The sequence below is a fragment of the Eptesicus fuscus genome, chromosome 13 (assembly GCF_027574615.1).
Source record: "Eptesicus fuscus isolate TK198812 chromosome 13, DD_ASM_mEF_20220401, whole genome shotgun sequence".
NCBI classification, from domain to species: domain Eukaryota; kingdom Metazoa; phylum Chordata; class Mammalia; order Chiroptera; family Vespertilionidae; genus Eptesicus; species Eptesicus fuscus.
This window is the reverse complement of record NC_072485.1, coordinates 56,023,887-56,040,520: the sequence shown is the minus strand read 5'-3', so window position 1 is coordinate 56,040,520 and position 16,634 is coordinate 56,023,887. Positions and strand designations below refer to the sequence as shown.

The 16,634-nt window shown below is 44.7% G+C and overlaps 1 protein-coding gene across 2 annotated transcripts in view; it reads right to left on the bottom strand.

The window, feature by feature from the left end:
• Positions 1-16,634, bottom strand: part of NAV2 (neuron navigator 2) — a 367,959-nt gene that overhangs the window by 31,370 nt on the left and 319,955 nt on the right. For both annotated transcript variants that reach the window (XM_008148978.3, XM_008148980.2), the window contains exons 20-25: positions 14,343-14,395; positions 9,463-9,486; positions 9,274-9,348; positions 4,680-4,763; positions 3,961-4,072; positions 2,140-2,285 (exon numbers count right to left, since the gene is read on the bottom strand). In XM_008148978.3, the coding sequence (XP_008147200.2) occupies positions 2,140-2,285; positions 3,961-4,072; positions 4,680-4,763; positions 9,274-9,348; positions 9,463-9,486; positions 14,343-14,395 (494 nt within the window). The remainder of the gene's footprint in view (positions 1-2,139; positions 2,286-3,960; positions 4,073-4,679; positions 4,764-9,273; positions 9,349-9,462; positions 9,487-14,342; positions 14,396-16,634) is intronic.

Below are 16,634 nucleotides of genomic sequence, written 5' to 3'. Positions count from 1 at the left end.
GAGGTTTCCAGTAAGATCACAAATCTTTCAAAGCATAAGGGGCACCTTCCTCCATTATGCAAGAAAAAGGATAGCGAGTCTGGAAGTCCCTACAATCCGAGTTCTTCCAGCTTCTCTGTCTGGTTGAAATGACTGCCCCCACCTTCTTGTGCTTATCACCGTTTTGTCTCTCATCAGTCATCTCTCCAATGCCTTAATTTTTTTTGGGGGGGGGGGGGCATGTCTTTTTTCCCCCCTCAGCAACAAAGGGTAGTTGTACTAGTGCACTGGTCCCAACATGGCTGTATAGCTCTCTGATATATGTACTTAGGAGCTCCTGCTGTCCTTATATATACATGAGATAACATAATAAGCAGGGAATTAGACATCCCACTGTATTACTAAAAAATGGATAGTTTTAAAAAAATTATTAACCATATTGGGGAAAAAAAAAGCTGGTATATCACCAATTCCCCAAACTATGAGATGGATCTGAGAATTCTAATGGGAACATAAAGAATTAAAGTGCAATGTTTTCTCTGAGAGCTATGGTTACGCATGTAATTTTCTAGGCCCCAAAATAAGATCTTTTAAAAAGTAATCTCCTTTTCTGAAAGTCCCCTTTACTTCTGAAAACATAGTCTGAGGGCTTTCTTGACCATTGAGAAATTCAGAAATGGGCCATTCTGAAACAATTAATGGAATTTTTCTTCCATTAATGTTTCATCTATAACAAGCTATATATCCAGTTTGGGGGCGAATCGACATCCCATTCCTCTCTTATTCTTACTTCTGGTCATATTTCCAGAGAGTATTATGGAAGCAGAAGGATTTGGCACATAAGCCACCAACCAAAACCCTTGCCTCTACCTCTGGTGAAATGCCAGGTGGAAGAGGAGATTACAAAATTTAGACAGAATTAAGCTTGGGGATTATCTGAGGATGCAAATTATCCATCCTCCTCAATTGCAATGATAGCCAAGAGTAATAACTTTTAAAACAAAATAAGTAAGTTTTATTTCTTAAACTGAAGAAAATGAGTAGTCACGATTTTTCATAGAAAAGAATCCTCTCTCACCACTCTGATAATCAAATCAGACCATATTTCTCAATAACATATTAGAAACAGCAACATGAATTACTTCTATTTGTTTAACTCATAGCAAATGAGTTGACTAAAAGTCATTAGTAACTTAAAAAAAAAAAATCCATCAGAATGATGAGAGGGTCACACGGAACCAAGCCTTTTAGCTTGCAGCACAAGTCATCAGTAACCAAAGTGATTAAATTTTGAACTACTATATTACTAGACCTCGCCAACCATCCAAGATGACACATAATGAGTGAGAAGTGTATGGAGTGAATGAGGACATCAAAGCTACTGTGAAAACACGATGCTGTCAGCATGGACAGATGGGGCCCTCTGAGTAGTGGCCAACGTCAGATCAACTTGGGCTGAAGACAGGGAGCATCGAGTGTCCACTGGAACTCTGCTGCCTCAACAGCAGAACTAAAGACTGAGTCGGGAGAGAGGAGTGGGACTTCCCCAGGAGAATGGGAAAACTGTTCAAGATGCCTCTGTACAAAAAGGAGCTCATTGGGATCATGGAAACACGGAGAAACACTGCATGGAGACTATTCTATTATACTTGACATTTTGAGGTATAACCACCTTACTGCTAACATCACCATTATGCAACTTTTACTTACAGGCCATGGTCAAAATTTCTCAAAGAGAAGGGTGGTTTAAGGCTACCATGGGCGATTGTGTAAATAAATAGGTAAGAATTATGATTAACAGCGGATAATTAGTGATAACACTCCAAAAAATACGTTGGAACTAAGAAACCACTTAAGAGTCAATTTGCTCTAGTACCTGCAGGTTTCTGGCCACATGTGATGAGGAAGAAATGACACATATGAAATGAGAGGTGAGTACTTCACATTAAGTCTCATGAACACAGAAAGACTACAAGGTGGTGGTGATTTCGTAAATCCTAGTGTTTGGCTGAGCACAGCGTTGATTTTAGTAGAAACTTCTCCACAAACCACTCCTTTGGATCTGCTCCCAAAGGTCTATGTTCTGAAGTTAAGAGCAAGCCTGGGTTCTGAGACTGGCTCTGAGAGCCAGTGCATGAGAGTCTTTGGATGTACACTCACCCAATTCTTTCTCTTCTTTTTCTTTGAATCGCTTTCTATGTTGCTGCCCACGCTGGAATGGCTGGTGGCGCTATTGATGCTGGACACGCTGTCGGAGGAGTGCTGCCTGCGGATGCGGAGGTCTGCAGACTGGGAGGTACCATTTCCTGCAGAACCAAGGTGGGATATCAGCAGCTGCTGCCTCGAGCCCACTCCTTTGTCCCAGGGAATAACCTCACACCTAAATCCACACACCTGAGGACCACTAGGTGTTTCCTATTAGACATCACCTTCGTTTCCTCACTGATAGTATTAAGGCCCTTGAGCAGGTAGGTGTTATACCATTGGGTCAATTAAACGGGGCCATACTCTCTCTCCACTTTTACATAAATACGGGGAGGCTCAGAGAGAATCCCCCCAACACCAGCTCTATTAAGCTTTAGACAGGCACTGAAATGAGTTTTTGAACTGCAGCGGTAGTCGCCTATGTTTTAGCGCTCCTCTGCTCACTGCACTAGCCTCCTTTCATCTCAGGGATCTTCCATACACCATTCCCTCTTCCTGGAATGCTCTTTTCCCTCCACTCTGCCTGCCCAGCTCCTGCTAATCCTTCCCATGTCAACTCTATCATCAAGTTCTCAGAAGGCCTGATGTCTGAAACACCGGTGGTACCAGGAATACCATTGCCTGAAGTGTCAGTGATCCCAAATTAAAGTCTGCAGACAGTTTTCCTCATGAGCACAGAACTCCACTTGCAGCCTGGTTTTTAAGAGCACCGTTTCAGAGTCAGACAGACGGGTCTAGTCCCACTTCTGCTTCTAACTACCCCAGGATCACCTCTTGCCTCTGAAACAGTGTTCCCATCAACACAATACAGAGAGGACCGGTGTGGCACTCATAAGGGTTGTGGAAAGAAAATGAGATCGTTCATTAAATAACTGAAGCGCTGAGCACAACGCTCAGAGCACAGTGAGTGGTCCATGAATGTTCACTACCACTATGACTTCTGTTACTGTTAAGGTCATTACGGCAGGAGGAAACTCATCCTCACGTCCACATTGCCCCCCCGACTAGGAGACACAAAGACAAAGCAATTCACTCAGAAATATTTTCCTGATAAATGTGGGGAAGCACAGGACTTGGTCGGAATGGCTGTAAGGAGGATTCTCTGAAAGGTCGGGGGCCTCTGAGGGGACCTTGCCAAAGGCGGCAGCCCTTACCTTGACTTTTCCAAACAAGTCTGATCCCCTGAGGTGTTTTGCTAGAATCTCTATGTTTAATCTTTAAAAACCTGAGCTTGTAGAAGCATATACTTTCTCAAGAATACTTACCCTGATGATTGTATCTAGAGGTTAATTTAAGTTCAAGCTGTTGTTACAATAAAAAGCCAACGAGGCAGGCAAACAGGACTGCTTTTACTACTGAAGTAAAAGAGTCCCTTAGCCCTCTCGTTCACAGAAACCCGTGTTGGAGTAATCTGCTCATCTGTCGCTCAGGGTCTGCTAGTCAGCCCCAGCTGATAAACATGAGATGCACCCATTTCAGGTTGTCCCACATCAGCATGGAAACCCAAAGCATTAGTAAAGGTAAGGGCTATGAAATATTGTGACACTTTGCCAACAGAAATAAATTTTCTCCCATTTTTTGAGATACATCAGAGAAGAGGACGAGATGGAACAGCTACCTCCCCAGAGGGCAAAAGTCACCTGATGAAGTATTTGCCTCCCAGGACCTGTCCAACTGACAGGACACCCAGCCTCTGGTTGGGAGGTTGCATCACTCACTGTCAGGGGAGGGCTCCTAGGGGCAGGCAGGCAGTCTGAAGGCTGTTTCTGTTCCTACCTTTGCAGTTGAGCTCCGGAGTGTTAATTACTCCATTAATGGCAGCCTGGGCAGCTGCATTCTGTTTCTTTAGCAACTCAATGGTTTTTCTTAACTCATTCAGTTCTGAGTCCTATGGAGTAGAGAAAAAAATACTGGTTGTTCTAAAATCATTCTCTGTAGCCCTAGCTGGTTTGGCTCAGTGGGTAGAACATTGGCCTGCAGACTGAAGGGTCCCAGGTTTGATTCTGGTCAAGGGCACATGCCTGGGTTGCAGGCTCGATCCCAGTAGGGGGTGTGCAGGAGGCAGCCAATTGATAATTCTCTCTCTTCATTGATGTTTCTATCTCTTTCTCCCCTCCCTTCCTCTCTGAAATCAATAAAAAATATATTTAAAAAATCATTCACTATATAGCATTCAACTGAAGTGCAAGTTTCAACAGAGGATGATAGGGAATACAGGAGTTCTAAAAAACCTTTGTCTCAAACAGGAGGTTGGGCCAGTTTTCAGCGTAGGTATCTGAGCCATGAAACCAGCAGGAATAGGACTATGGCAATCTGTCCCTGATACATGTACCACCTCTCCATCTAGGTTGTATTTTCACTCAACATCCCTACTCTTTAACAATTCAAGAAGTACACTACAATCTATACAATTATCTGGAATGAAAGAGAATACTATTTTCAGGTGTGCTGTTAACTCCAAACAGGGAGGGGAAAGAGCATCCTTTCTGCTTTACCTTCTGCTCAGCCGTCATGGTCAAACTCTGGAGCCTGATTGTCATATTTCCAAGACTCTGTTCAAAGGCTGCCACGAGGTGAGCCTGGAGGGGGAGACACAGCCCTTGTTACATTACCTTATAAGGTGAGCGTCCCTAAACAGTGCCAGTCTTACAGACTGAAACCCTCAGAGGGCCACATGAGTTAGCCCCTGCCCAATTCTTCAGCCTATTAAGCCCCACTGCCCAGTACCCTTTGGGGTCCAGTTATTCTAGCTTTTGTGTCTCAAACGCCCCATGGTTCTTCCCACCTCAGGGCCTTTATCCATGCTTTGCCCTCTGCCTGCAATGCTCTACTCGCAGCTGCCTCCCTGTCTAACTAAGTTTTACATTATCCTTTTCAAGAGATCTCAGCTCACGCTGTCATGACACCTCCGATGGGGTTGGTTCCCTCAGATCCAACCTCAAAAGCGCAATGGACTGTAGTGTCACAGTAAAAAATACACATGCTCTTGTGACTGCTGCTTCACGTCTCCACTCCTCAGCGGGACAACCTTCTGTTCATCAAACACCAAGCTCACCGCAGAGGCTCACACTGAGCATGTTTGTAGGATGAATGGACAAAGTGGTTGGCATATTTTGCCTGTTTAATCCTGGTTAATAAAAAGCCACTGAAAGGCCCATCTGCTACCTCCTTAGTTAGAGAGCCCTTCCCCTGCTCCCCCAGGGAGTTATGACCTTCCCCTGAGCTCCCCTGCACTCTTATATACCTCAGTTAGAGGTATATAATGGCATCAGTTGCACCACTATTTCTATATTACTAAGACATTCTTAAAAATGCTACCAATTATAATTAAAATATGCATCCAATTTTCAAAGGTGTTAAAAAAAGTCTATGTTAGAATTGAGAAATGTGATATTTTCCTGTCTTCCTCCTTCTCCACAATCCTCTTCAAGGAGAAGATGCGACTTTGTGTTTCAACACCAAGCCTTCTTCCTTTTTCCACAGAGCAGCAGGTAATATATTTGACTGGCTGACTGAGGATCCTGATAATATTGTTAAAACCAAGAATAAAGAATGGACAAGTCATGTAATTCTATTGGCCTCAGTTTATTCATCCATAAAATGGGAGCTCTATTTTCTTCCCAGCGTTATTATGAGCATTAAATGAAACAACGTAAGTGAAAATGATCTATAAACTATTAAGGAAGTGTGAAACACAGGAATGAATGGACACTGGGGGGCGAGAAAGGAAGAGGTCTGGGAATGAGAAAATGACAAAAAATGCTATCAGAACATAGGAATAGGGAGATCAAGAAAGGGTCCTCGGAGAGGGGTGGGTAGACACACAGAGGGTTACAGGAGGAATGAGAAGGATTCTTGAGAGTCTTGGGAGAAGTTAAGACTTGATCATGTTGGAAAATTCTAGAAGGAAGGATGGGTGATGCACACAGTGAAGAGTAAGAGCTGGATACAACTTTGTGGGGGAGGAGTCATTGCCCTGGGCTGGGAGGAGGGCCTGTGGACACTGCCATTTAAGGAGGAGAGATTTGAGGAGTGAGTCAAAGGCCTCTTATCACCAGACCTCATCAAAAGAGAACCAAGGTGGAAGATAAGATCCTCTCTAAGATCCCCGCTGAGTCTTTTTTCCAACAGCCATAGGGTCTGCCGGGAGCAGGGCTACTGGTATTAGAAATGCTAAAATGCTAAACGGACTAGCCAGTTTCTTTCTGATTACATGCGCTCTCTCTTAAAAACCAAGAAAATGCCTTTGCATTTTAAAATAAAGAGATCTACTTTAGTTTGTCCTGGAGAATGTGGCAAAACCAAAGCCAATTTAATTCAAGACAGTCACATAGTGGATGAAGGAAGCAGGCCAGGATATGGAAATGGAGTGTTATCCATGCATTTCAAAAGAATGGAAAGGTCACATTTAAATGACTGGATTTCCATTTATTTCAAATCTTTGTTTGACTGCCACCCATGATTCTATTCATGGGCATTTATATCTTCTATCCACAAAAACCAAAACCTGACGCCATGAAGACTGTCAGTGAGAACGTGTTTCTGCAAAGCTCAGGAAGAAACCGCATTTGCTCCGAGGAACCAGAGGACTGTGTTTTGCTGGGGAACGGAAGGACCGACTTTGTGTCATGAACGCAACTATGAAAATACGGGCTGAGGCTGTTGCGAGCCTGGTTCAGAGCCACAACGGCCTTCTCATCCAGCACCGTTCTCACATTCCCGGGAAAACAAACACAAGTGGTATAAAAACACCGGAGAAGGTGGCTCTGAGTAGTTTGTCCTAGAAAAACAAACACAGCTTGGCCTGTGGGAGAGATGGCAGACAATAAAACACCCTGGTGGTGTGGGGTAAGGCTAAATATTTACTTTAAAACAATTCTGGATTCACTGGCTTCGAAGAGGAGCAACACACACTTGTAGAAGAATACTAATAGTAATGTCAGGGCTCTCACGCTGGCTCCTCTGAAACAGAGAGCAGGGTCCCAGTGGCCCAACGCAAGGTCTCGTGGAGCATGAGGTCATTGGAAGAGCGAACCCAAGTTCATTATAAGTAAACTAGAGGCCTGGTGCACGAATTCGTGCAGGGGTGGGGTCCGGCCGGGTGGGGTTGGGGGATCGGGAGCAGGGCTGGCCAGGGGGAGGGGCCCCAGGCGGTTGGTGGGCCAGCCCTGTCCCCTGGTTGAACTCCCAGTTGAGGGGACAATTTGCATCTTACCCTTTTATTATATAGGATTACTAATTTTTGACAAGTAAGGGTCAATAATTGACAGCTGTAATTCTTACCTAAGGGAGCAGTTCTGAACTTAGGAGGGGGGCTGCTGTTAAATCTCACATATTTGGATTATACCAGGAGATCCTGGCTTACTGGGTCAGAGGTCGGTTCTGGATTCAAATGATGACCCAGATAAAGAGTCCATCCTCCGAAAAAGACCTCTGCTGTTTTTCTGAATAGGATCAAAGCCTCAAAACCCAGATCTCACATCAATTTCTGAAGTTCTTTTGATAGCATTACTGATGGTGGATGAGGTAAAAAAGATAAAGGAGGCTTACAAAACACACTGTGGCCTAGTATGTTAGGGTTATGAAAAAAAAAAAAATCAAAATTTCTAGAAACGTAAGAGAGCTAAAAAAAAAAAAAATGAGCATGAGTGACCACAATCACCAAATACTGGGCTTGTAATCAAGGCCCAGCACTGTGTGAGGTACCACGTGCAGACTTTAAAGAGAAATGGTTTCCTTGAGCAGCCTCAGGCTCGAGGCAGGAATTACCTGAGCAAAAACTCCAGCTAAATATTAATTCTGAGTACTGACTCAGCTTCTTGGTCCAAGGAAGACAACCTTTTGAAACTACTTTTTGCTTAACGGCCTGCCGTGGGGTCATGCAGGTTGCTTTCTGACCGGCGTGTACACATGCATTTGTGGTCTCAGGCTGGGCTGTGCGTTCCTGGGTAGGAAACCTGGCCCCGGCGGCATCACAGCACCTTCCAAATTTAAGGCTCTGCCTTCTGAGCTTCAGCCCTGCAGCAGGAGTCCTGTACACACTGGTCTGATGGGGCAGGAGATCTCTGTGTCTACTCTAACCCCTATAATTCTATGACCACACACAGAAAAGTTTTCTAGGAGCAAACTGAGAAGTTGCCACTAACAGCTGAGAGCCTCTGTGATATGCCCTTACCATTGCCTTTCATTGATGCCTCCTTCCTTCCCCCTTTTTCCTCCCCTCCACCTGCCTCTTCCCCCTTTCAAAGCCATAGATTCTAATTACAGAAAACTACTTATATAATCTCTAAAGGCACCAAGATCTTTCACCTTGGGCTTTTGCACCAATTATTCTTCCAGCATAATGGTTAGTATGGTGTCCTCCCCATGCACCCTCCCCTATACAGTATCCATCAGATGTCACCTCCTCCAGGAAGCCTTCCTGGATCTCCTCCTACCCCACAGAGAATGCGTTAGGTGCTTCTCCCACATATTCCCACAACCTTTTCTCTTTATCTCGATCATAACAGTTATCATGTCATAGCAAAATTGTTTTGTCTCTCCGCTGTACCAGACAAAGAACACTCAGATGACGGTGACTTGCTTGCTTTGCTGTTGAACCCACAGTGCCTGGGGCATGGTTGGCACTTAAACAATTGCTGAATTGAATGCCGGTTGGCAGTGCCCCCTGAACACGTAATTGTGTATATTATAATTACAGAACAGTCAGCTATTTACTTGGGAGCCTTAGATCCCTCTGCCTTTTTTTCCTTAGAAGAGAATTTCAGAAAGAGGATGTGAAGAAAAAATGAACATTTCTGAACACTTACTATATCCCAGGTACTGGTCACATGACAACCCTGAGAGGTATTATCATCACCCATCATACAGAGCAGCAGACACAAGCTCAGAGGTTAAAGAGTTTGCCCAAAGCACAGAGCCCGCAAGTGTCAGCGCCGACATTCACACCCGTGATGCTAAAGCCTGCGTCCTATTTATTACACCGCACTGCTTCCATGGTGCTCTGGGGCAGGAGGCCTTGAGGTAATGCTCAGAAGGGGAAGGGGCCACCTCCCCTCCCGATGGCTGCTGCCCTGTGTCTATACTCACATTTGCTGTCAGCTGGGTGGTCAAAGCTGAAACCTTTTCCTGGGAGGCATCCAGCTCCCGCCGCAGCTTGCGAATCTAAAGGTGAAAAGGAACAGGGTTACTTGCTGTGGGAGTCCATTTCCAGGTTGAGCTGGGTAAAATAACTGATGGCAGTGAAAGTGGAAATCCAACCAGCAAACTGTTCCTTACCTCTGACTGGCATTTTTCTTCTGGCTGTAAAGAAAACACAGGGAGATTAGAGGATCAAATCTAATCTGAGGAACAAAGGGCCATGCAGTCCAGCCTGCGGGACTGCATTTGGATGCGACCAGCAGTCTGGAAGATTTACTCGTTTCTTTCCTGGGGTATTTTTCTGGGTTTACTGGTTCGTTAATTTGACTATCTTAAACGGCCAAAAACAAACGGCATATTATTTTAAGAAATTTGGAAGAATTAGAACACCCCCATTACTTTGGTTGTGAGGAGTCCCTGTCCCCATGTGAAGACAGTGACAGGGTCCGGGGCTCAAGACGGTGTGAGAAGGGGATGAGCCAGGGCAGGGTTTGCCAGATTTAGCAAATAAAAATATCGGACAACCAGTTAAATTCTATTACTATTACCATTACTACTACTACTACTACTACTACTACTACTACTACTACTACTACTATTACTAAAGTATGCCTCATGTAATATTGGGACATACTTATACTAAAAAATTATTTGTTGTTCACCTGAATTTCAAATCTAACTGGGTGCTCTGTATTTTACCTGGCAAACCTCACCTGGGAGAGGGAGGCCTGCACGTAAGTTAATTCTGCCCCAATTCATCCTCCCTCTCATCTCCCAGGGCACTGCAGGACAGGAAGGCCCCTAGAGTAAGGGAGGCCAGGAGCCCCTGTCAGCCAGCCTGTTGACATCCCAGATTATAAGGATAAATGTGACCTTCACCTTCCTGCTGTCCCACCTGGAGTTTCCCAGTTATCTATGACCCTGAGGAGTAAAGGTGAAGCCTCTTACTGGCAGAACCTTCCATGCTGGGCCCCGTGTCTGAGGTGACACAGCTGTGCCAGTGGGAGAACAAAACGACCTCCCTCCTAATCCAAATTTATTAGGGATAAACCCATTATTTTTTTAAACAACAGCATCTGACTCTGGTGTCTACTTCTCTATTCAGAATACAAATGGGGAGGATTCATTAGACCCTGAAGACACCAGCTGGGGCAGATTCCTGTCGGTCTCCCTTCACTTCCTTCTCCCCACTGTTCTCACTCCTGGCCCTGCCCTCGAGCCCTCACCCTCCAGGCTGGCTCCTAACAACAGCAACTAATTTTTAGGCACCAAACTGTCTAATCCTTACAATAACTCCATAAAGTAGGTTAGTTTGTATTCCCTCTGGGGCTCAGAGAGGTTTGGTATCCTGCCTACGTCACACAGCTGGACAATCTCCTCATCTTAGAAACGCTTTCAGGAAAAGGTCTGGAGATGTCCTCAGGGTCCACTTTTTCCTCCCAGATAATATTTCTCCATCTTTCTTTGTCTGTCTGCCCATCCACCCATTCCCCATCCTCCTGCCTAATGAATATTCATTGATTTCCTATATGTACCAGGCACTGTTTAAGAACCTAGGTAACAGCTGTGAACATGACCAAGTCCCCTACCTCATGTTACTTACATTCTGGTAATAATAACTAGCATTTACTAATTAGTGCCACATGTCGGCAACTGTTCCAAGCACTTTATATTCAATATTCATTTAACCCTCATAGCAACCCTTGGAGTAGGTACTACTACTATCACCTCCTGTTTTGCAGATGAGGAAAATTAGGTACAAAGAGGTTAAATAATCTGCCCATGGTCACAGCTGGTAGGTGGTAGAGCTGGGAATGGATCCAAGGTGCTCTGGCTCCAGAGCCTATGATCTTAACCAGCACCTTCTCCTGCTTTTACTATAGCTATATTCTTATGGAAGGTTTCCAGAAATAAGGTCCTGTCTTATGAGTCTCATTTAAAGGGGAAAAGTTAATGGCGAGAACGTCAGTGCTATCTAACATCTGGGAGGCTAGTGGAGGCCGGTTAGCAAGCTGAAGCATCCATACGGGACCAACCAACCCTACTTCTAAACACTTCCATCAACAGGCCTAAAACTCCTTCCCAGGCCTCTGCCACTATCACTGTGCCCACCTGTCTATGGGGATGGGCCCCTGTTCTCAACAGCAGCCTGGGGAAATCCTGTGTTTTGTACCTTGTCCCCAGCTGCTGCTGCTCTTCTGAAACTGTAGACCTACTCCATTTAGCAGCTCCCCATGGAACTCAACTGCTGCTCCCTAACCAGGCAAGAAAGCAAGTCTGATGCCAGATGTGGCCTCTGGCATTTTCTCTACTCCATAGGTTGGCCATGACTTCTCCATGACAGTCGTTTCGCATCATGTTGCCCTTTCTTGCCTTTGTAATAAAATCACAGGCACATATTTCAGCCAGAAAGGGCATTCTTGAATATCCAAGAATTATAGAGACTTCAGAGGGAAAAACCTATTAACATCCAATAAGAGCCTATAAGAGACTCAGCAATTAAGCAGACTCTTCGGTCTGCGTTGGTGACAACTTCAGAGATTCCAAAGACCTCTTCGTAAACAAATAAGAGCTTGTTCACCTTAACATTTACAAAAAGATGCCTGAGCATTTGTTTCAGAATTGCACCATCACCAAGTGGCTAATAATAGATGAGGGACCACACATCAGTTCTTGCTAGTTGCGGAGTAGAGCCGACTTGCAGGTTTCCTTGGAATTAGCAGACTAGTCTGGCATGAAAATATCCAATTGTTAGACTAATTTTTTTTTTTTATAGTCTGCAAATGTAACCTATATTCTCAGAGAGGGCACATGCAAAGGACAGTGAATGGGAACCTTTGACTCCATGACTGGTGGAATGGCAGAGGTTGTGGGGACCTCAGAGACCACCTTGCCTAGCTGTCTGACACCAAAGGCAACTGAGAGACACCCGGAATGATGCGGTGATTTGTCTGAAGTCATACAGTGAGGAAAATTAAGGTGGACCTCCAGTCTCTTGCTATGCAGATGAATGAAAAATTATGATTTGTGAATTGAAAACAACTCAGAAAGGACCATTTCTAATTTAATGAAAACACCAGCTTCATGTCTACCCAGGACAAGACCTACTGGAAGAGAGACCTTTTAAAATAAATGTATGTTTTTATTGATTTCAGAGAGGAAGGGAGAGAGAGAGAGAAACATCAATGATGAGAATCACTGATCAGCTGCCTCTTGCATGCTCCCTACTGGGGATGGAGCCCACACCCTGGGCATGTGCCCTGACGGAATTGAATTGTGACCTCCTGGTTCATAGGTTGACACTCAACCACTGAGCCACGCCGGCCAGGCTGGAAGAGAGACTTTGACTACAAGAACTCCTGATGGTTGTCAGGAGGGCACACGGCTGGAAATTGCAAGTGACCGTTTCCTACCTGTGACTCTCACGGGTGGAGAAACTGAGGCTTTCCCCTGTGCCCCCTACCCCCACTCCTCCCGAGGTTGGCTGACACAGGCCAGCCACCCAGTTTTCACTCTGCTGAGACAGGCCCACCCTTTTGAGTTGACACTTCGAACCCATGGGGGTTGGGCACTGAAATGTCTGCTATGGCTGCTTTGCACCAACCCTGTGAATCTAGAGTCCCATGTCCTGTGTCCCTTGGTGCCCCCTGGTGCCTCTGGCTTCCTCTTTCAGCAGCCTCCTCTCTACACTGACACCATATCCTCAGGGCTTAGCTCAGCACCTGGCGTATATGTAGTGCCAGTCATACTGTTGAAGAGGTGAATCTAGGTTTGAAAGGACCATCTCTGGTACGGAGATTAGAGAGTTTCATAGTAGAACCAAGACCTAGTGTTTGCACTGCCTGGCAGTTAGAAGGCCATCGCTAGGCTTTCCTAGTAGATGATGGCTTAAACAACCCTTCCCAACGTTACTATACAGAAAGCCTTTACATTGAAAACCAGGACTCTGGCTGAAACTTCAGACAAGACGATTAGCTGAAGAAAGAGGTACTTTGGAGTTGGAGGGGTGAGGTGGGTAGGAGCTGAAAAGAGTATTTCTAGGTCCTTCGAATCAAACCACGTCAACAACCATAGACGTCTTTGCTTGCCATAGGTCTAAGAAAGAACAGTCAGGCTGTGGTCTCTTTAATTTGATTCTGGGATGGCCTTTTACTTACTGGGAGCTATATATAGTTTGTCTTGCTATGTAGCCCAGAAATCTAGCATGACCAAACATAGAATTATTAAAAAAAGACAAACAACACAAAAAAACAACAAACAAAAACACAGCACATTTGTCCTCCACAGAATTAAGGTCTAAATAATTGTCAATTCTCAATTAAGAAAATATTTTTTCCCTATAGGAATTCCCAAATATTTATGCGCATGGTATAAAAAATAAGCACCACAGAACAGAACCAATCTAGTACCATATTTGATTACATTTGGCTTTGGTCACTAAAACTCTCATTGATGGGGAACATGTATGAGTGCTTACTCTGTGCTATGTGCATTGTATTTATTGCTGTACATGGATTTCCTTATTTTATGGAAGCCTATTTTTGGAACACCTATTGGGCATGAGGAATAAAAACAGAAAAATTCCTTGTCCTCAAGGAATTTATATTGTAGCAAAATGTAATCTTCAGAACATTTAATCCTCATTACAACTCCAGCAAGTAGGGACAGTTCTTCTTTTTATTTTACAGATAAAGAAACTGAGGCAGGTAGATTTATACGCTGTTCAAGGCCTTTCTTTTCAAATTCTACCAGTAGGTGGCCAAGGCTTCTCACACATTCTAACTCGTCACCATGCACAGCACAATGCCACTAACAAAGCAGCCTATTCCTGATTTATTGATTGGTACGTTATAGTCAATAGTTGTTTGTGAATTTCAAATTTTGTTCCCTAATTAATTGGTCCCCTTATAATGGAAATACTCTCTCCAGGAAAAATGCTGATATTTTATTCTTGACATATTTGATAAAGGAACCCCAGCTCATATGATCATAGCTACACAGCATTGATTTATACTCACTGTTGAATAAATGGACGATGTGCTGGAAACCAAGGAGAGCGAGGATCCATGAACTATTTAAAAAAAGAAAAGAAAAACTTGCTTACAAACGTATGTCTAGAAAGCACAACCCAGTGAAATATAGATTCTGTGTTCGATTTCTATCATGTCTACCAAGGGACAAGCAAGTGGTGTCGTCTTTTCCGTTTCTGACCGGCACTTTTTGACTTAGGACCATCCTCATACCCTCTTAGCACCCTTCCTGCCCTCAGCCAAGGGGAGACATCGTATTAGCTGCTTTCATGACATTTTAAAGCCTGGTCTTTTCTAGGACAAGGCATTCTGGCTGACTTCTCTGTTGGGAAACCAGATTCTTTAACGACATTTTCTTGGTATCTCTCCACAACTTGTTTGTAAAGAGAGAAATAGGCATGTGGTGGCATCTCGGACCTTTTCCCTGGGAGAAGCTTTCCTGGCCACAGTAGAATGCCTCTGTGCCACACTGTGCTATCACCTTTGGTCTGAGAGTGGGAGGCTCGGGAGTAACTTTCCACATGTGCTCAGTGGCTTTCACTCACCACCCAAGGATTGAACTCAACTTGAATCAGCAGTTGCAGAAGCCACCTGCCCACAAGATACCTGAGGAACAGCTCAGTGTGCACTCAGGTGCCTCCTCTAAGTGGTTCCGGACACTCTGAGTCCTGCACGTGGCTCTCAAGCATGCCCTGGAGAGTGCTTTGCCTCCTCAGAGGCTCTCCCATGCCGTTCCGTTTGTTTAGGATGTACCTCATTTCTGTCTGTCCAAACCTTCAGGATCAGCGCAAACCCCTTCTCCATGAAGACTTTCCTTATTGCCCTGACTGCCACCTGGGTGGGCTCTCTCCTCCTGAACCCACATTGCTCTGGGCTTGCCCTACCTGCCCTCTTCTCTCTAGCAGGTGCCTTCACACCGAGGCTGCCCCTGCACCACCACTCATAGCCACCTTCCTTGGAGTTCTAGATCTTTGCCTCCATTCTTCCTCAACCCAGGACTCATCTGACTCATACCCCATAAAAAACCAGTTACGGTGTTAACGGCCAATAATGGCTTTCAGTGTTAATATGTCCACACATTAACAGAAGTTTCTCATGTCCCAACCTAGTGACCTAATTGTTCCAGAGGGGTAACCTACTTCAGCCCCAGGACACAAGCAGCAGTGGGAGATTATACTGGAGGCCAAGCTGGGGGCAGAGATGCAGGTAACATAACCCCTTAATCACACCTTTCAGTCACACTGCCCCGCCAGATGCCTGCTCCAGAAGCCTGCATAGAGCTGCTGAATGGCCTCTGGCAGCTGGAAAATGGAAGTTTTCCTCTTATATTTCTCCACCTCATGGACTCACTGACAGCCTGCAGCCTATCTCCATGGAAGCTGGGGCTACAGGCAGAGAAGAGCGCATCTGGCAGGGATCGGGCAGAGGTACTTATTTTCCTCTGTAATTAACCCCTCTCACTTGGTCAGAAGCAACAGCAAAGCTGTGGTCTAGAGAAAGACTTTCTGCCTTCCAGAGTCAACCCCAAACTGAATGTGGCTGCCCTGAACCACTGCAGCTGGCCCTCCTTTAAGTGAACTGAGCCAACAAGTCGGAGCCTGGATACTCTGGGACAACAAAAGGCCTGTGAAAGTCACAAAGCCGAAACAGCAAAAGCAGGCCATGCATTTCCTCTCTATACTTGTATCGCCAACATTTTAAAGTTACAAGGAATCTCAGGCCATCTCTCACATTGTGCAATCTGAAACCAAGAGAGATTGTGAACTGCTCAAGGTCACACAGCATTCAGGAACAGTATCTGCTTGCTTTGGCCTTAAGTGACCTGTTTTTGTTTTGTGTGTGTGTGTGTGTGTTTTTTATTCCAAAGGCATCCAGTTTTAAAATGCCTCCCACCTCTTCCTAAATGTCTGCTATTAAAGTTGACTTTATATGTGCACAATGCGTCTGATGGAAATGAATTTACCTGAAATAACTTTGGAAGGCTGTATGTGGGCCATACCTATATCTAATCCACAGGGTTATCATACCCACTTCCTTCAAAATGAATGATGGTTAGTAAATACCACAAAATCATTGCACAAGTACTTGTGCTAATTCTTCCTAAATTTTTTTCCTGCTTTCTGGCGTGTGATATACCTACTGACACTCTTATAAGGAGGTTCTAAAGTGAGATGTGAATTTTTTTCCAACTGTTTCTGCAACACTGTTAAAAATTCAAAAGAGGGGGAAAAAGTCTCTATCTAATTGCACTTAGGTGGAATCTAAAAATAAAAATAAATG